Source organism: Orycteropus afer, unplaced genomic scaffold (assembly GCF_000298275.1).
Source record: "Orycteropus afer afer isolate SDZICR_OR568_19922 unplaced genomic scaffold, OryAfe1.0 scaffold00167, whole genome shotgun sequence".
Lineage (NCBI taxonomy): Eukaryota > Metazoa > Chordata > Mammalia > Tubulidentata > Orycteropodidae > Orycteropus > Orycteropus afer.
Window position 1 is genome coordinate 6044162 of NW_006921754.1, and position 22090 is coordinate 6066251.

Consider the following 22090-nt stretch of genomic DNA (forward strand, 5'->3'; position numbering starts at 1 on the left):
GTTTTCTAGGTATAGGATCATATCATCAGCAAATAGGGATAGTTTGACTTCTTCCTTACCAATATGGATGCCTTTGATTTCCCTTTCTTGCCTTATAGCCCTGGCTAGGACTTCCAGTACAATGTTGAATAGAAGTGGTGATAGCGGGCATCCTTGTGTAGTTCCTGTTCTCAAGAGGAATGGTTTCAGTCTAGACTGACTACATTTGTGGCAAGAGTTAATGAAGTAGTGCAGTATCTCCGGGCAAAACAAGGCCAGGAGCTGATTGTGGAACAGACTATCAATTGCTCATATGCATGTTCAAGTTGAAGTTGAAGGCAAAACAAGTCCACGAGAGCCAAAACATGACCTTGATAATATCCCTTCTGAATTTAGAGACCATGTAAAGAACAGATTTGATGCACTGAACACCAATAACCAAAAACCAGAGGAACTGTGGGATGACATCAAGAACATCACCCACGAAGAAAGCAAAAGGTCATTAAAAACACAAGGAAGGAAGAAAAGACCAAAACAGATGTCAGAATACACTCTGAAGCTTGCCCTTGAGCAGAGAATGGCTAAAGCAAATGAAAGAAATGACAAGAAAAAAGAGCTGAACAGAACATTTCAAAGAGCAATTCAAGAAGACAAAGCCAATTACTATAATGAAATGTGCAAAGGCCTGGAGTTAGAAAACCAAAGAAGAACACATTTCTCAAGCTTAAAGAACTGAAGAAAAAAATTATGCCTTGAGTTGCGATATTGAAAGATTCTATGGGCAAAATATTGAATGATGCAGGAAACATCAAAAGAAGATGGAAGGAATACACAGTCACTGTACCAAAATGAATTTGTCAATGTTCATCCACTTCAGGAGGTGGTATATGATTAAGAAGAAGGGGAAGGCCCTCAACAAGATGGAATGACACAGTGGCTGCAACAATGGGCTGAGGTACAGCAAGGATTGTGAGGCTGGCAAAGGATCGAGTAGTGTTTTGTTCTGCTGTGCACAGGGTTGCTATGAGTCAGAGACGACTTGATGGCACCTGACAACAACAACATATATATATATATATACACATACAGAGAGGGAGGGAGAGAGGGAGGGAGTGGGAGAAGACAGAGAGAGAGAGAAATTAATTTCAAGGAAATGCTTCACATAGTTGTAAAGGTTCCAGGGGTTAAACGTCAAACAAGAGGCTTCTCCTGACTCACACAGCTGCAGGGTGTGATCAACCCAGGACTGGTAGGGTGGTAGACTGCTGATTTCCGAGGCTGATGAATCCAAGATCGGCAGGTAAAATGGCAGATTGCTGCTCACAGACGGCAAAAGCCATAATCTCAAAATTGGCAGGCAATATGGCAGGCTACAGGTTCAAATCTAGGAATCAGAGATGATGATGATCCAGATGAAGTATCCAGGTGCAACAGCCAGCCAGAAATCACTGTCAGGACATGTACATGTATATGTATGTGTATGTATGTATGAAGAAGGCCACACTTCTGAGGAAACTAATTTCCTTTCAACTGATCTACTGCTGACAGAGGGAGCTCTGGTAGCATAGTACCTAAGGCACTTGACTGCTAACCAGAAGGCTGGTGGTTAAAACCCACCAGCCACTCCTCGGAAGGAAGGTTGGGCAATCCTACTTCCGTAATGATACTGCCTCAGAAACCCAAGGAGGGGTCGCTATTAGTTGGGTCCGACTCGACGGCACATAACAACAACAACAACAACTGCTGACAGTAGATCTCATCATGGAGGTTATTACATTATTTCAGATCTCATCAGGGGGACGGCTACATCGTAACTGACAAACCACTGCTAATCATGTCCCCACCAAGTTGACACATAACCTTAACTATCACATGCTGTTGTTTTCGTTGCTGGATGCTGTCAAGTTAGCTCCAACTCATAGTGACCCTATGTAAAACACAATGAAATACTGCCTGGTCATTCCATCCTCACAATCCTTGCTATATTTGAGCCCATCATTGCAGCTACTGTGTCAATCTGTCGTGTTCAGGTCCTTGCCCTTTTTTGCTGACCGTGTACAAAGAATGATATTCTTCTACAGGGAGTAGTCCTTTCTGACCACATGACCATAGTAGGTGAGTTGAAGTCTAGCCATTCTCACTTCTACAGAGCACTCTGGATGCAGTTCTTACAGGACAGATTTGTTCATTCTTCTGGCAGTCCCTGGTATTGTCAGTATTCTTCAACAACATAATTCAAAGGCATCAACTCTTCTTCAGTCTTCCTTATTCACTGTCCACTTTTCACATGCATATGAGGCAGCTGAAAATTCCAACTGAAATTGTGTTGGGCACAGCTTAGTTGTCAAAGTGACATCTATTTTTTAAACACTTTAAAGACAGGTCTTTTCCTGCAGATTTGTCCACTGCAATATGACATCTAATTTAACTGCTGCTTCCATGGGTGTTGATTGCAGATACAAGCAAAATGAAATCCTTGACAACTTCAATCTTTTCTCCATTTATCGCTATGGTGTAGTAAATTACATGGTGTGGCTTTTCTAGCCTGAAGTCTTTGTAAACTCCATGTTGGAATCTGCTGTGAGCAACTGAGTAGCCCCTGATTGTTAAAGTTATCCACCTGGAGTATTTCTGTTGGGAGTAGCATGAAGTAATTTTCTGGAAGTTCTCTCCCTCTCAGTTATGTAGAACTATGATGTTGGGATTGGTTGGTTTGGGCCACTCTCCCAGGCTCAAAAGGAATCCTCCTTAGATGCAGAAGGAGTCTGACTGCTGCATGAGAAAGATGTGCTGCTGAGAGAAACACACTCCTGAGAGATACACACTTGCTGAGAGACAGAGATGTAAGAGACATGTGCTGAGAGAGAGACTGCTGGCTGCTAAGTGAGATGGCTGGCTGTGAGAGACTGAGTGCATTTCTGAACTTGAATTGTAGCCTGTTGCTTCCCTAATAAACCCCAAAATCTGTGAGTTCTATAGGGCCACTGCAGCGAATCATCGAACCCAGCAGAGAAGGAGGAATGGATAGTGTAAGGGATGGTGAAAGGCATGGCGGTAGACAGCGTATCTGGCCTCACAGGAATAGGCCTGGGGCTACTGATGGTGACTCTGTCTACCTCTTGTGGGGTTAGAAGAGGTCAGAAGATGCGGTCTCCCTGTGCCTTCAGCAACCGTGATGTTGCTTATTGGTCCAGATGTGAGGATTTTTGTTTTATGTTGAGGTGTAATCCATACTGAAGACTGTAGTCTTTGATATTCAGCAGTAAATGTTTTGACTCATCTTGACTTTCAGCAAACAAGGGTTTGTAATCTGCATATTGCAGGTTGTCAGTAAGTCTTCCTTCACTGCTGATGCCTCATTCTTCTTCATACAGTCCAGCTTCTCAGATTATTTCTTCAACATATAGATTGAATAAGTATGGTGAAAGGATACAACCCTGAGACACTCCCTTCTTAATTTTAAACCATGCAGTATCCCCTCATTCTGTTCGAAAGACAACCTCCTGGTCTATATACAGGTCCTTCATGAGCACAATTAAGTACTCTGGAATTCCCATTCTTCTCAATGTTATCCATAATTTGTTATGATCCACACAACTGAATGCCTTTGCACAGTTAATAAAACATAGGTAAACATCTTTCTGGTATTCTCTGCTTTCATCCATGATCCATCTGACATCAGCAACGACATTCCATATGCCATGTCCCTTTTGAATCTGGCTTAAATTTAATGTATTATTTGCTAGTAAACACTAACAAATAAAATAAACTTTAAACATGTAAGTTTAAATATAAAATTATTTCCTGAAGTTAAAAGACTACATTAACATTAATATTTTCCATGAGAAAATATTGAGTTAACTCATTTTTAAATTTAACAAAATATATATTATATATATATGTATGTGTGTGTGTGTGTGTGTATATATATAATTATTTTTATATATACTACTCCAGTGTCTCTTTCATTTGAAATATTTTGATATTGACTTTGTTTAATATCAATTCAGGATTTCCCTATTACTCTGCCTCTTCAGTGAGATTAATTCCACTTGACATTACTTGGTTCCTATGCAAATTTAATTTGGTTCACATAATCATGTGGATTATAGTGAATTTCCTATAAAAAGATTATTCCTAAGTAACTTTTAGAAAACTTACATTACCAAGTAGTCTGGCTGGAACATATTTTACTATTAAGTACCCTGGTGTGACATAATTTAAAACAGAATAAACACTTCATTACCCTGATCCTTGCTATTATGATATCCCATATTTATTAATGTATCACACAATTGGTACATTCATTTTTTTGTGTTATTTCTACTTACACAACTTCCAAAAATTAAATTTAGGGCCATACTACTCACTGCACCTGACTTAGCATTTATTGGCATTAAAAAATGAATCGGTACTTGTACAAGTACTTACTCTATCACTAACAACCTACTATTAAATAAAATTAAAACTGCATTTTAATTTCGGGTCAAATAAATACACTTTTGAGATTTATCACAGCATTCTAACAGCAAAACCTAGGGATGATTTTTAAACTTGAAACACAAAATAGTACTCAGAGGATGAAATTTCTTCAAATAACTTCCTACAATAAAAATATTTCTAGATAATCAGCAAGTACCAGAAAATGTGTTTTCTTTACAGAAGCAAACTTATAAATCTCCCAAAAAAGGAACAGGACAATTTAACTATCTTATACATCCTGAATGAAATGTAACTGAGAAAGAATACAGCTTAAAATAAAAACAGCCCAAGCTTGAATTAATTTTATAGTTCTAAGTACATAATTTTATAAAATCAATTATATCCATTAATAGAAAAATGGGTGTGTTTGTATTCTAAACTCAGTGTTCAATATCAGCTTGCAATATCATTAGAACATTTAGCCCAAAAATGAACCCTGTATGATATATATCATCACCCTAATTTTAAAGATAGGGGAACCAAAGGTAGAAAATTTACAAGAACCATGCATAATTAAACTTATTATTGCTAAAGATCAGTTTCTCTTTACATTTTATTTTTGGTAAATTTTCTACTTACAAAATATTCATTTTATAAATGATTGACTTAAGGGATGAAAAATCACCCATAATATTATTCATTACCCTATCTCAATACATAGGAGCAGCTGAAATACTCCTCAGAAGTGAGAATGTCCAGATTTTGTTTCATCTACTTTGGTCATGAGGTCAGGTTACCAGTCCCTGGAGGAGGGGATCATGCTTGGTAAAGTGGAGGGTCAGTGAAAAAGGAGATGACTCTCAATAACATGGACTGACACAGTGGCTGCAACAAGCAGTTCAAGCACAGCAAGGACTATAGGGATGGATCAGGACCAGTCAGTGTTTATCCTGTTGTACACAACAGGGTTGCTATGTGTCAGAGTCAACTTAACAGCACCTAACAATATCACCTCAATAATTATCACACAGAGTATTTTTTACTCTTATTTCATTATTCCCTGATATCCATGTTTCAGATTCCTAAAAAAACTTAACTACCATCAAGTCAATTCTGACTCACAGCTATGGCCATTGGGTTTCCAAGGCTGTAGAACTTTACAGAAGCTGACTGCCTCAACTTTCTGTCATAGAGCGGCTGGTGGGTTCAAACTACTAACCTTTTGTTTTCCAGAAAAATACTTTAACCACTACACCATTAGAGCTCTTTTCAAACTGCTAGGGCTTTATATATATATATAATGTCAATGGCTGCACATTTAATCCAGAGGTACGATATAATTTACAAAACCATTTGTTTATGGTTGAATATTTAGGATTTTTGTTTTTTGGTATAAATACCATATTTTAAAGAAAAATACATGTCCATATAAATATATATATATAAAGTGAGAGAACACTGGTGGTGTAGTGCCTAAGGAACTGACTACTAACTAGAAGGCTGGCAGTTCAAACCCACTAACCACTCCTTGGAAGCAAGACTGAGCAATCTACTTCCGTAGAAATACCACCTCAGAAACAAAAGGCATCTACTGACTCAATGGCAGTGAGTTTGTTTGCTTGTTTGTTTGTTTTTGTGGATACATGTATATACATATTTCTAAGCCTAATCTCACAGCTGAGATGAAGTATATACATAAATTTCAAAATAAAGGCCACACACTTTCCACAACATGGAAGAACATATTTTTGAAATACAAAATAAAATAGCAACAAGAAAGTAAATGCTGAAACCCTAGGAATGTATGAATTTAAGTTGTAACAGGAAATTTCCTTTTTTTTTTTATTGGAGCTCTGGTGGCATAGTGCCTAAGGCAGTTGACTGCTAACCAGAAGATTGGCGGTTCAAACCTACTAGCCATTCCCCAGAAGGAAGGTTGGGTAACCTACTTGCGTAGTGATATCGCCTTGAAAACCCAAGGAGGGCTCGCTATGAGTTGAATCTTGACTCCATAGCAGTGAGTGTTTCTTTTTTTTAATAACGCAGAATTTATTTAAATTAGATTGTGAACAAATTTTTATAATGGCAACACTGCAGATCACAAGTAAATGAATGGGCAGATATATCTTTATACCCATATCTAATTTCTGTCTATCTGTATATCTGTACCATGACTCTATTTCTGTGTTTTTACTCAGCCTACTATACTGAGTGAGAATGATAAAAAGACTGAAGGCATAATTCCATTGGAATCTTATGTGTTAGGAGATGAGAAGAACCATTGATTCTAGTATCTACATTTTCTAAAGATAATTATTTCTTAACTCAAAAACTTTTTATTCAAATTACAAACAGATTTTACCTGCCATATTAAGTTAGTGAGAACTGATATCTTTCTCAAGAGTGCCACTTTGGGAATTAACACTGAGAATTCATGTGTCATCTTATAAAATGACAATGCTGTTACCTTTAATTTTCTCTACACAGAGATACAGATGTAACAATTAAAGAAGCGAAAATTAACATGACACTATTTCCAAACCACACATCACAGTGAAGGACATTTGAGTAGTACAAAACTTGTAACCATAAAATCATAAAAGCAAAACAGGAAAAATGTTCATATTTCACACCAACTGACAGATTAGGATTGACTTTAAGAGGCTAGGGTTATAGAAACACTATACAGATCATTTATAAAACAGACTTCTGGTAATAAAGTAAAAAGAAAAGAAAAAAAAAAGAAGTATGAACTCTTTTGATTGCATACAGGTGCAGACTTGTGCACACAACTGAAAAACATTAAACCAAAAGAAGGGATTCACACATCTCCAAGGAAAGCATCCTTCGTTTCCAATGTAAAACACTTCTCAGGTATAATGATATATCTTAATGGAACAAGGAAGTAGGATGAAATCAGAACTCAGGGCAGGAGTGAGGGTACAATGGAGCCAGAAGAAGAAAGGGAGGCGGAGAGAGAAAGTAGCACCCTGAGTAAAACTGTTTTCCTCAACGCGGTTAATCCAACGACATTTCAGCCAGCATGTCACAACTTACTTGTACATCAACTAAGTTTCAGAGATGAAAATTTGTCATGCCAGAAAGTGATGCAGGATTTGTCAAAAAGATTGAATTGCACTTTCATATTAGTACAAAAAAACTGACAGTGCATGATTATTGCCACGAGCATGAGTTTGTTTATGGGGTAATGCAAGCATCTTAGCAGTAGGTAGGAATGGAAAATGTCTCTCTCTTTTCCTTTCAAGACAGGTACTTGTAATACGCCTTGTTATACTGCCAAACCATTTCTCACTCCAAACTACTTAAATACCACCTGTCCAAGCTGAGAATATATTTTTAACTGAAGGCATATACAATACTTCTTGCTACAAACCTCAATGTGACAAATGTCATTACTAGTCCCATGAAAATTAAAATATTATGTACTGTTTGTAATGGTGGAAGTTCTGGTTTGCAGTTCTGCTACATGCAGGCACACATTTATTTCTCTATTATTCATAGACTTTATGATGATTGGTATATTAAAGAGTTCTAATCATACACTCTTGTTTTTTGGAAGAATATTTCTAATTCAGAAAGAATTTCTTCATCAGATCAATCAAGTCCTGATGTGAAATTTAAATTAGAAGTAACAATACTTCATTTTTTTTTAGCATTGTTTCAAGTATGTGCATACATGTTTCTGTCAAAAACATATTTCCAGGAGCTCAGTAGATTTCCAAACTTGATGTTATATCTCAGAGCCAATTAAGATGATGACATTGACTCATCTTAAATGACAATACATAGACTGAATGACCAATTTCAGAATATATTTTAAGAATCTTTTTATTGATATTTTATACAACAAATAACTGATAAACATAGTTTTCAAAAGGCTTACTATTTATAAAATTCCACTAATTATGAAAATATCATAACTGAAAGAAAAATAGCTCAGCTAAAAAAGTAGGAATGTCAAATTAAGCAAAATAATTAGTGTTATATTCAAAGATTAAGAGATCACTTAAGAAAGAATCCCTAAAAATTCTCCCTACCTTTATTTTTAAAATAGGCAATTGTGGGCTGATTTCCTTAAGATGCTAATTAAAGTGTAAGTAATTTGGTGGTCCTGTGGCTAAGCAATTCAGCCACTAATAAAAAGGCTGGTAGTTCAAACCCACCAGCTCCTCCATAGGAAAAAGATGAGGCAGTATGCGTTGGTAAAGACTTACAGCCTTGCAAACCCTATGAGAAGCAGTGCAACTCTGTCCTATGGGGTCTTTATGAGTCAGGGTTGACTAAATGAGACTGGGTTTGGTGTTTGGTTTCTTATAATAAAATAACTCACATCTTACTTACTGGCCTACTTTTTTAGTCCATAAAACATTCCAGTAAAAGCTGATAGCATACCAAAACCACAAGCAAAGCCACTGCCATTGAGTCAATTCTGACTCACAGCAACCCTACATGGCAGAGCAGAACAGCCCCATAGAGTTACTAAGACAGTAAATCTTTACAGAACAGATTGATACATCTTTCTCCCGCAGAGTGGCTGATGGCTTAGAATTGCCGACATTTGATTAGCAGCCAAGTGCTTTAACCACTGTGCCACTGCTCTTAGCTAAAATAAAAATAAGTGCTTTATTTTCCCAACTCTGGTGAAAATCCTTAGAAAGTCAAAATATTTAATTCTGTCCTACAGAGACTTCTGATTTGAGGGTTTAAAAAATCAGAATAACTAATTAATTCACTTCCAAAGCACTCAAGTGCACACTTTAATGAAAAGTTGAAAAAAGGTGTTGAAACTAGAAATTCTAATAGGATATCAGAGCAAAACTGTTCAATATTAGGATCTCAAAGAATGAACAGGCCAGCACTGTAGTTAATATCACAGGTACACATGTTCATTACCCTTCCTAAACTGGTGTGGGGATTCCTGAAACCAACACCATGAAACACCATTAGGTATGACAGGTTACTAGCGAGCAATCAACATGAGAAAGAAGACAGAGTGCACTTGACACACAGTAAAATTTATTTGCAACTGTGCCTGTTGGTCAAAGCCAACATTAAGCCACATAGTGAGTCTGCCCTTGGCATACTGTTCTGAAGAGCTCATCATGTAGCCCATCCAACACTACACCTATGAAGGGCACAATTCAACAAACCAATCACTCTTTGTAAAACTTTTTCTGAACAAGTTTAACGCACTGGTAAACAGAAAGCAGTCTGTTAAGTATTTTAAAGTTGTATCCATGTAAAATCATTATCAATTCCTGTCCTGGACCAGGGAGGCTTCAGTAATCTGAACAGTTCATGCAATTAAAAAAAAAAAAAAAAAAAAAACTAATGGACACAGGAAGTTAATTCCTAAGAAAGTGGTTGAAACCAACATATTTCAAATTTGAATGCAAACAAATCGCAGCATAATCATGACTCTCATACCATGAAAGAAATGGTGAGGACTTTCACATCTGGATTTCCTGCTCTGTGCCCTTCTACTGAACTGGAGACGCAGGAATACCATTGCTTTACCCCAGACCTCATTTCCAAAACCAAATACACAAACGTCCTTTCAAAATCTTCCCCAATGTTTTACTTATTCAGGTTAAACCCTATCACTATCCCTTAATTTCTGAGCCAGAATTCACTTACAGTTTGTTAAAAAATTCTACTGATTGCACTTCTCAAATATCTTTCAGCTCTGCCTCCTCATTGGCATTCTTATCTCCACTGCTTCAGTTCAAGCACTGATCAATTTTTGCCTGGACTGATATAACAGCCTTCTAATCTCTCTGAAATTCAGTCTAATCTCCTTCTAATCCATTTCTTAAACTACCACTAGAGAAATATTTCTAAAAAACAAATGAGTTGAAACAATCTAACAAAAAATTCAAACAATTCATACTTAAAAAATTCTATAAAATGTTTTAATGCACTAATTAAAAAATCCAGATACACTGATGAATGTACAGAGGAGGACAGAGATACACAATACAGAAAACATAGCAAAAGTAAATTACAGTGCCAGCTATATGCATGTGCAGTGTTAATTCAGATTTTCTGCATATGTGTAATTTCTAAAATAGAGAAAAAATACTTCTGATGAAACATCTTCTAATGTAATAATAGCTTGTATTAACTGTGAGTGTCTTACATGTCATGCAGCATTAAATAAGTACTTTACATGAATGATTTTCAGTGGTATGGGGTAAATGTTTGAAAATTAGATTCAAAGAAAAGGGGTGGAAAAGCCATGATTTCTCACATTTGTCAGTTTCCATACTGGTATACTCTGTGAATAGTTCTAAGCTTCCCGAATCTAAACTGGGAAAAGAAGATCATTGTAGAGTATCTCTAACCCACAGACAAAACAGCCATAAAGTAATGACAAGAACACAGATAACAAAACAAAGATAATGAGGCAATATTTATTTTAAATAATTGTTATGTGCCGTTGAGTCATCCCCAACTCATAGCGACCCCTCCTTGGGTTTCCGAGGCAGTATCACTATGGAAGTAGGATTGCCCAACCTTCCTTCCGAGGAGTGGCTGGTGGGTTTGAACCGCCAGCCTTCTGGTTAGCAGTCAAGTGCCTTAGGCACTACGCTACCAGAGCCCCCCCTTTTTCTGTAGGAAGATCTTTTTTGTAAAAGACAGTGAAAACCAGAAAATTAAGATACTACACTGGTATTCTTATGTTCAGAACCAGTTATGTAAAGTTAAATGACAAAAATAACAAGAGGCATCGTTATTAAGGCTTTTTTTTTTCCATTCAAAATATTGTAAGCTGGATATTTAGGATGATAAGTGAGTCCCAAATATAGTCATGAAACTGTACTCCTCTTCCCACCCAACCTCTGCCTGTGAAAATGTGACTCCACTTTTGTGTCAAAGGCTGGTTTTAGGAGTTTCCCCCATCCCCAAAGCAAAAAACAAAACAAAACAAAAAAAAAATATATATATATATATAAATATATATAAAATTTAAATGCTAGGGAGGGATAATTGAAAATTAGACTTCACTCATTACCTCTTTCCACTGAATATACCTTTGCTCTGACATTTATATGCAGGTTGGTGGCGAGGCAAGACGATGGGAAGAGAGAAGACAGAGGGAGAGTATCTGGTAAAGAGGAAGCAGACAAGGCACCAGCCTGCGCACTACAGTGGCTACTACGCTGCCATCAAGCAGAACTCTGAAGCTTTCAAGTGAGGTCTCTTAAATACATCTTCATAATTAACACATCCTTTCAAGTTTGATATCTGAATCCCTATCTTATTATACTTTATGTTTAGAAATTGTGATCAGGTAATTACGACCTGAAATTTGCATTTTATGTATTTTCAAATACACAATCTAGTGTTGTTAATCTTACAATGCTGCACCACCCTCACCACATACATCTTTATAATATTACCTACGCTCTTCCTTCTACAGACTCTCTTGTGTCCTTATAACTTCAGATATTATTAATATATCCTTTTATTTCTAAACTCTTTCTATTTCCTGATAGCAAATAAAGGACCTAGGATCTGAGGGAGAAATCCAGGTCATTTTATGGGACTGATGTTATTCAAATCATTTCCACCTGTCAGTTTAATGTGGCATGCAGAATTCAACCAAACAAGCCTAGCCAATAAAAAGACTACTTAATGATAATGTTAACAGATTCAGATTTGGAAAAATACTCAGAATATATAAATATAGTATCATTTACACTGATGACCACATTCTTTTCAAGAAAGAAGTCATTCAGATGATGACATCTTAAGCTGAAAACAACCCAACTCCATTTAGTAAAATGAATTACATACCTACCACGATGTCATCTATAACGGAATGTGCCATGAACTGAAATGTGCAATTATCTGTACATGCATCCTCTGAGGTTAAAAAAAAAAAAAAAAGTAGGGAAAATGACATTATATTTGTTCAACTTTCACAGCTCTTATGCTGGGAGTTCTTAGTATTGTAGAGCACCAGTGTTAGATGTTGTGGATTGAACTGTGTCCTCAGAATTATGTGCTGAAATTCTAGCTGTTATACCTATATATAATCCCATTTAGGAATCAAGAATGAGGTCATATCAATGTAGTGAGTATCCTAAACCTAACCATTTTTGAGTTAAAACTAGAAGTACAGATGCAGAGACAAGCAAGCACAGAGAGGACAGATGCCATGTAAGGATTCCAGGGAGCCAACAAAACCATGGCAACAGAAGCGGAAACAAGAACCTTCTCCAAGAGCCAACAGAGTGGGAGACCTCCCCTAAAGCGCATGCTCTCAATTTAGATTTCCAGCCTCTTGGACTGTGAGAAAATAAATTTCTATCCTTTAAAAGTCACTCATTTGTGGTATTTGTTATAGCAGCACTAAGAAACTAAGACATTAGTGTTTATAAATATCTCTCTCTCCCTCTCCATCCTCATTTCTGTTTCTCTCTCTCTCTATGTATATATACACTAATACACAGACATACATACAAGCTCCATGGAAATTTAGTGTAACAGTTTTACAATTCATAAGCCCCGATAATTTAATAGCAATAATAATTACTTTTTATTACTTAAATTAGGATGTGAATTTATCTTTCTTTTTAATATTTTTGTGTACATATTGGTGGAGAGGAAAGACAGAAGGTGAAATACCCTCATGGTGACTACTGGTTGGACATTTATTTTTCTATGAATTATTTCATAGTGAGGAATTAAGCATATTGAGGGCTTAGTCAACAAAACTCTAGTTCTATTCAGAAAAGAAAACTTAAGCTTCTTTTCAAATATAGTGATTGGCAAAAAGTTTTGTTTGTTTGTTTTTTGCTCAGAAATTATCCCCCTCTGCTCTGGATTTTCAAAGTACTCTGTGTTTTTATTACTTATTTTTCTTTACTCTTACTATGGTTATAGCACTATACTGTCAGTTTTTAAGACGAGAAATCCTGTGTTATTAATGTTGTATCTTCCACAGTCCTGAGTGAGGCAATGCATATAACTCTGACCTACAATAAACAGTTGTGAAATAAGTAAACATTCTCTCAAACACACAGTAGCTCTTGAATTCTGTCCAATTTTTAACTGTTTTCTCCTCTAAAACCTCATGTTATACCATCAGTATTGCATGCATAATAATGACATTGGACAAATACATATTTGAAAAGGAAAGGTAATAAAAACAATAAAATAATTTAAATCACCTGAAAGATGTCTTTTAAATGTATTTGTTTAAAGAAACTCTTACCTATTAGGAACAGAAATGTTTTCAAGAAATTTACAGATTTCCTGTATCTGAAATGTGAGAGAAATGCTGTATAGCAGATTATGTTGATGTCAGCTGACACTGAGTGGATTCTGACTCATGACAATCCCACATGCACAGAGAAGAACCCCTCCCAGGGAGCAAAGTTAGACCTTTCAGAAGTAGATCACCAGGCTTGTCTTCTGAGGGTTCTGGCTGGGTTCAAACCACCAACTTTTGGCCAGTAAACAAAAACAAAACTAAGCAAAACTCACTGTCATCAAGTCTTTTCCAACTCATAGTGACCCCTCCTTGGGTTTCGGAGGTGGTATCTCTACAGAAGTAGATTGCCCAATCTTTCTTCTGAGGAGTAGCTAGTGGGTTTGAACCACCAGCCTTCTGGTTACCAGTCAAATGCCCTAGGCACTACACCACCAGAGCTTCCTTTGGCTAGTAGTTGAACACAGACATTTATGCCACCCAGAGACTCCCTTTAGATTATAACCAACATACTTTCCTTTATTATAAAGATGTTTTCATGGTTCTCTGTCCCCAGTTTCCTCAGTTCTAATCCATCTTTCCCAGCACTACTGGGACGATCTTTCCGAAAAAAATCAAAGCTAGTAATGCCAGCCTGCTTCTTAAAAACAATTGGGTAATAGGATTACGGTACACCTGGTCACAGGCTAACTGTCAGCTTTGTGTGAACCACAAACTCAGAGTTTGCCAGTGATCCACTAAAATTCATCTACCCTCTGGACTCAAAAAAAAAAAAAAAAAAAAAAAATCAGCAGTCATCCCTGGGTTAAACAAGTGATTTTCCCTCTGTTTCTAATTGTATTTTCTAGTCTTTACTGCCTCAAATATTCGTAATTGATATTTAAGATCCTGTTTAAAAGCCATTCCCATTCCTTTCTGGTCATAGCTTCTGTGAAAGCTTCTTCCTCTCAGTCTGTATCATTTTGCATTTTATTCTTCGTTTTTGGTCTGTCTTTGGTGGTTATGAGAATCTTACGTACAAGGCCTTGACTGGGTAACTCTGAGGCACAGTACTTAACCCAATGTTGTTAACAAAGGAAAAAAGTAATACAAGTTCTGCTGGGCACATAAATGGTTTTATAACCAAAATATTCTCTTAAAAATCTGAAAAAGTTTTAGTTATTGCTCTCCAAAAGGAAGGAAATCTAAAACCTTATAGCTCTTTGAGAAAATGTTTTCCATTACTTTCCTGTTGTCATTTTCATCTTTAGCTTTTGTTGATGTTTCTAATTTTAATAATAATAATGTCACTGACTTCTTAAATTCTTGGTCAAAAACAATAATGAAGTCACATAGAGATCATAAGAAAGAAATTAATACCTTTAGGGAAAAAATTAAAATAGCATGGATATAAACCTTCCAGTTAGATCAAACTGTAGGCCATCCTTACACTACTGAACCACATCTGTTCCTACAGAGCTGCTTACTTTGTTTTAACCTCAAGGCTGACTGTCATTGATAACTAGTCTTTGTGATTGATAACTATCCTGGACCACAGTAAAAATCAATGTATGGTTCCATTTTGTTGATGAAGGTATAGCCAAAAGGCCCAAATTTCATCCCTTACCTTGTGTTTTGTGGTATACGGCTGAGTATAGCTTTGTTTTGTTTTTTGTTTTCCTCCCATTTTAGATTTAGGATAGAAAAGCATGCATCTTTAGTAAATGTTTACCTTTAAAATGAGACACTCTCCTTTTCACTGCTTCATAGATCTACATGTTTCACGGAAAATTGCCAAGAGCATTGAACTTCAATATAAGAGTAGAGAGTTGTTTTCCCAACTGTGTAAATATATTACATTCTGGACACTCTGAACTATTGACCTTCCCTCTGAGGGAGATGCTGCTAAAATGTCAGTTAATCATAAAGCAGTTCCACCATGGGTTACCAAGAAGCAGAAGGCAATTTAAAAGAGCAATTTTAATATGTGATTGCCAAAGCATGTAATGCAGACAATTTCTGATGATGGCATATTTTATTTCCATTTAATAAGGGAAAGAGAAACTATATTTTCTTAGCTTCTATACCAGATGGTATACCCAGAGGAAATAGACATGCAGAATGAATGAATGAATAAATAAATAAATAACATGCTTTAATTGTTCAATGGAGTTTTTTAATTACTACCCATTTCAGACAACGTCACATTTATACCTGCTTTAAAAATTTATAAAATGCCTGAAGTATTATGTGAACAATAACATGGGTCAGGCTGTATAAACAGTGAAATAATCATACCCCTCAGGTGCATGGAGAAGCATGGTAGGCATGGGTGGCTTCAGCCACCAGAGGCTATAATTACCATCTCTCCTAACATAAGAGACCCCAAAAAAGGTAATTTCACTTACCAAATGATTTTAATATACTGTAGAGAAAACACAAAAAATAGCTTTGGCAACCATGCAGAATATTTTTCTATGAAAGATAAAGATTATTTTTACAGTTCCTTAACTGTTCAAACTATTTGAAACAGCATATATTTGAATGTTAGGTGTATCATTCTATTGCCCTTTCTGATAAAAGTGAAGTTGAGAACACTGAGCTAATGTTTCTCAAGGAACAAATTAGCTAAGTACATACTATTTTAAAAAGTGCACATGCCTAAATATTTTTACCTGTTGTACTTTGATTTATTCATACTAGCAAGAAGAAAGAAAGAAAGAAAAAACCTAAGGTAAGAGAAAGAAAGGAAAGAGTTCAGGCTTTTCAAATACCAGAAAACGGAGTTGAGCCCCAGCTACTCAGATGGCTGATCTGAGATAAGTCACTTTTTTTTTCTTTTGAGTCTTAGATTCATCAGTCATAAAACTGGGATTACAATACACCTAACTCATAGGATATGTATGGAAATCAAATAACATGGTAGATTTACCTAATGTGGTGATTCTAAAGTAGTATTAAACAATAATTAACTACAAAGATCTATATTTAGATTTGTAAATATAACTTTTGTATTTAAAATCAAAATCATACCCATTGCAGGTGAGTCAGTTCTGACTTATATAGACACTTTAGTCAGAGTTGACCTGCCCCATAGTGCTTCCAAGGCTGTAAATATGAAAACAGACTACCTCATCTTTTATTCCCTACAGAGCAACTGGTGGTTTTGAACCACTAAATTTCCAGTTACCAACCAAGCATTTAATCACCATGCCACCAGAGGTTCTTAAGAGAAGCTGTAGTACTGTTTCATTAGGAATATTACAAGATTACAGCCTTGGAAACCCTACAGAGCAGTTCTACTCTGTCATAGGGTTATATGAGAACTGACTCAATGGAGATGGGTGAGGGTAGAGTTCTCTTGAGAACCCAGGTTGTGCAGTGTTTAAATACTCGGCTGCTAACACAAAGGTCAGCATTTCAAACCTACTAGTTACTCTGTGGGAGTAAAGGCCTAGAAATTTGCTCCTGTAAACATTACAGTTTAGGAAACTCAATGAGGCAGTTGTACTGAGTTTGAATCAACCCAATGCCAAATAGTTTCTCTTAAGTCTATGACAATTTGAACACCTAGTCTTTTTTCCTAAAAATCTGCATCACACATATATTTAAAATAACAAAACAAAACAAAACAAAAAAACCACTGCAATAAAGTCAATTCCAACTCATAGCGACACCCATTAGGTTTCCGAGGCAGTAAATCTTTACAGAAGTAGATTGCCTAGTCTTCCTTCCGTGGAGTGGCTGGTGGGTTTTAACCACAAGCCTTCTAGTTAGCAGTCAAATGTCTTAGGCACTATGCCACCAAAGCTCCTTGACACATATTAGGAACCCATTAACTAACTATAATACACTTGTGTGACAAAGACACACAGCATGTGAAATATAGTTTTAAAAACAAATTTTCTGCATTGGGAAGTAAAACTGGAAATGAATAAACCTGACAGTGTTTTATGCCACAGAGTCCACAAATGACTGCTTCTCAAATAAAGAATCAGAAAAAAGACCAATACCATGTAACTCTAAAATGTGAAGGCATTTATAAATTTGAAAGCAGTTATGAATGTACATAAGTTGTTTTCAGTTGATCCCTCTCATCCAGATAAAGTTATTCTCAAAACAAAATGCCTCGAAGCACTTGAGTCACATTTTTACTTGCTACAGTTCAATATGTACTGTGAAGAGTCAATAGAGATGAATCAATGTTCATTTATGTGTTGTATTCATCCTCTTAGTAAAACATAACAAGCTTTAAAACACGATCTCATTTACTTGCAATCTCCATTGCCTCTCATACCAAACACCAATTTCTAATAATTTCTAGGTTAAACAAAATTACATCATATCAACAATAAGGCACGGCTAAATTTTTAAAGGTCTAATTTGATAATAATAAAAAGTAAGAGTGGATGAGATATTTAAAAGAAAGAAATTTGGGCAGAGGAAGCTAGAGGAGAAGTACTGGAATTAAGCTATCATTGATGAATTTAATCTGTGCATACATCACAATAATTAAATGTAGAAAAAAACAAGTTTAGTAGAAAACTTGTATAACCAATATCCTCAGTAAAATGGACTCATCGGTTACATATATACATATATGCATATGTGTACAAATAATTAGTATGGAATATTCATTTTGGGAGAGTCTGAGCTATCAGTTTTCACAGTTCCCCTTGAAATTATTTCTCTGACTAGATGAAGTTATTGGGTCAACTTCCCCTCAAAAAGGTTTCTAATTTCCATAAGAACAATTTATTATTTTACTTCAACCACACAGATTTAACTGTACAGAAAAGATAAAATATCAGGCTAAGCTATGAAGACTTACTCAATGCTCTTGTAATTTAAGCTGCTTTTCAACCACTTCATAAATGTATGACACCAATCAACAAATTAGTAGACTTTCTATTGTCTAAATCTCTAAACAATGATAGAGCAATTAAACTCCCTATAAAAACCGAGCTGGATTGGGGGGGGGGGAGTTTTGAAGATTATAGTGTATCAGCTAATTAAGTGGGTATAATTTTTATTTCAGATCAGTACTTTGGTGAGTAGACTCAGAATACTGTAAACGCTAAAAAGATATTCAATAAATAAGATATTTTCCAGGCACTTTTATTTTCTAGGATAGCCACAGTTTAGCTTTTAATTTTCAGAACTTCATTTAAATGTTCAGCTTTTAGTTAAATGTTCAAGACACAGCTCCATAAACTAACTCTTTAGGTATTTCAACATAATGTCAGATGAATACAAAATACCACTTTAAGATAAATATTAACAGTTTTAAATAAAAAATAAATATTGAACTATTTAAAAATTCAAATAACTTAGACTGTTAAGCTTTTTAATAAGTTTAATAAATAGCTAGCAATTTTTCTTTTATTCATACTTGGAATAATAAGGAATTAATTTTTATTTTATGTTTTCTTCTTTGTAGTTTCCTCCATCTGTTCCTATTTTCACCACTCTATCACAGGTATGGGGAGGGGAGTAACAGGGCTCAGAGATTCGAGGAGAGCTTTCTGTATTCTATAGCTGGTGTCAAGCTACTGAGACAGTGGGCAGCACTTAACCACAGGATTTCCTAAGCAGAAGAGTTATCCTACCAAGGCATTATTCTAGTGTAATTTTTCTCATTTATTATAAGATATGGCCACTGTACTGACTATAACTTAATTACTGAGGAAGATAATTTCCACATGGTTGAAAGGTATTCAGTATTTGTTTGAACTGCAAAGGTCTTCTTTCTCCATAGTACTTTCACCATCATATACAAGGTAAAGATTTTTGGACAAAACACATAGCAGACTGAGAAAAATTACTATAATTCATAATAAGAATAACAACAGACAAGCACTAACATGCTCTAAAATCATAAAGTTATGACATAGTCAAGGTGGTGATTTATCTAATTCACTGGAATTCTTGGTAGAGTATGACTACAACATTTGCCAAACAATTAGACTTGTTAAGAGTCTATGCCTTTTTCTAGATTCCTTCATAAAGCAGAATGGCCTGCTATTCAGCCTTACCTGCACATTTGGTTCTCGTAATTAACGGAGGTCCTGGAAGCCCTGTTCCACCTTCACCAGGTCTTGTAAGCAGAACACGGATCTCGTATTCAGTATCTGGATCCAGATGCCATAATTTATAAGTTGGAGCATTGACTGCATGGGTTTCGGTCCAGGATCCTGATGTCATTCGGTATTCCACTTCTTTCAGGATAATGGGCCCATCACCAATGATGGAGTTGGCATTTAGTTGAATCAGCAAATATGTAGGACCAACACCAAGTAGCTGGGGAGGAGCAATGGGTCTTGGTGGTTCTAGGAAAGATGAATGTGCAATCTCATTAGTTAACAAAAACAAAAATACATAGCCATATAAATGTCTCTTAAAGGCTTAGGGCTTAATGGATGATTTATTTAGGAGGACATGATAAATATTTAAAAGAAATCCTGGACATGAGTTGTCTGACAATCATACTCTTAAAGAGTGAATACTTTTGCTGACGGTGTAGGACCCTTTAAAGCACAGTTCTCCTTCATTTAAAACACTGCTTTCCAGGAGGTAAACTTATTATAATGACACAACAAAAAAGGGAAATAAAGAAAAAATATTAGATATAGCTAGCTCTGATTAGCTACTAAAAGTAGAGTTAAGCTTCAACATTTTTGAAATCCAAAGACCTCTGCAAATCTTCCAGTTAATAAACACTGCTGTAACTCATGATTTCATTCAGGAAACATGACCAACTGGTGTTTTTGTTTTTGCCTGCTTCAGAGTCCTTTTAGAAGAGAAAAAGAGAAAGGGAAAACAGAGCTGAACTCAGAAGCCGATGCTAGGTGCTGCTTGCTTCCACGCACCCATCTCATGGTGTAAGAAATTAAAATTTACATCTAGGCAAAATCACAAGTCACCACCCAATGACTTCCCAATGCAGGAGCAGCATATAACAAAGCAACATATCAAATATTAAACTCAAAGTCAAGAGTACATTCAACTGAATTTTTTAGAGCAGATTATATTTTGCTTGAAAGAACTTTGAGAAACATTATTTCAATGTTTGAACTTACAGAAATGACAAATTAGAGCACATTTTTAGAAACTTTAACAACAATATAATTGAAATTAGATACCAGACTTTATAAAGGGTTCCATATAACTCTAGGAGCTCTGGTAGCATAGTGCCTAAGGCACTTTACTGCTAACTAGAAAGCTGGTGGTTCAAACCCACCAGTCACCTCTTGGAAGGAAGGTTGGGCAATCTACTTCCATAGTGATACAGCCTCAGAAACCCAAGGAGGGGATGCTATGAGTCAGGTCTGACTCGACGGCACATAACAGCAATTACAACAACAACATGTAACTCTACCTATATTTAAGTGATCTGTGGACAGACCATGCTAATACCATGAATATCAAGCTAGTCAGTTGAAAACTGGTGAGGATTTCTTTGAATCTCTTGAGGAACACTTACTAGAAAAACCAGAAGACTTTAAAGGAAAGAAAAATTAGAATTAATCTTAATAAAGTAGTAGCTGATCAAAAATTAATTTTAAATTAGTTTTTATGTGTTAAGGCAAGTAACATTACAGAAAACTACCCAATGCAAGTGGATAGACTGGAGAAGGTGCAAATAGAGAAGAGTTAAGAACATACAGCTAATATCTTCCAGACTAGGATTTTTACCTTAATGATAATGTATGCTAGGGATGAGATAAAATGTGGGGAGGAGGAAGCCTATAGGATACTTTTGGCTTCTCATAAAGGTCTTAACAAAACAAAGATTTTTAGTTGCACAGTGTAATAGTTTACAGGTAATGAACCCAAAATTAAAAAACATCCCTAACACAAGAAATAAAACCAGCCAACCTAGCCAGGATTTCTGCAGTTGCAAAAGCTATTTTCAATAATATTTGTTCATATTACAGATATTTACTGAGCAACCACTAATTGTCAGTTTGTTGTAGGCACTGCATATCTGTATAAAATGGCAGGAAGGCATAACACACTGCCGATGAATCAGATCTGACTCATAAAGACCCCTCCTTGGGTTTCCAAGGTGGTATCAATACGGAAGTAGATTGCCCAATCTTCCTTCCGGGGAGTGTCTGGTGGGTTTGAAACGCCAGCCTTCTGGTTTGCAGGAAGGCATACATAATAATATTAAATCAATAAATTCATTATTTTAAACTGAAAGTTATTGAAGGTACTATGATAGTGGGTAAGGAGCTCTGATGATATAGTGTTTAAGGCATTTGACTGCTAACCAAAATCTCAGTGGTTCAAACCCACCAGCCACTCCACGGAAAAAAGATGGGACAGTCAGCTTTCATAAAGATCTATAGCCTTGGAACTAATTGAGGGATTCAGCAACGTCGCAGGATATAAGATCAACATCCAAAAATCAGTTGGATTCCTCTACACCAGCAAAGAGATTGCTGAAAAAGAAATAAGAAAATC

General features: G+C 36.0%; 1 protein-coding gene across 1 annotated transcript in view; it reads right to left on the reverse strand.

Moving 5' to 3' along the window:
• Window positions 1–22090, reverse strand: part of PTPRK (protein tyrosine phosphatase receptor type K) — an 867169-nt gene that overhangs the window by 322761 nt on the left and 522318 nt on the right. Inside the window, exon 7 of the mRNA XM_042781758.1 lies at window positions 19657–19950. Within this exon, the coding sequence (XP_042637692.1) occupies window positions 19657–19950 (294 nt within the window). The remainder of the gene's footprint in view (window positions 1–19656; window positions 19951–22090) is intronic.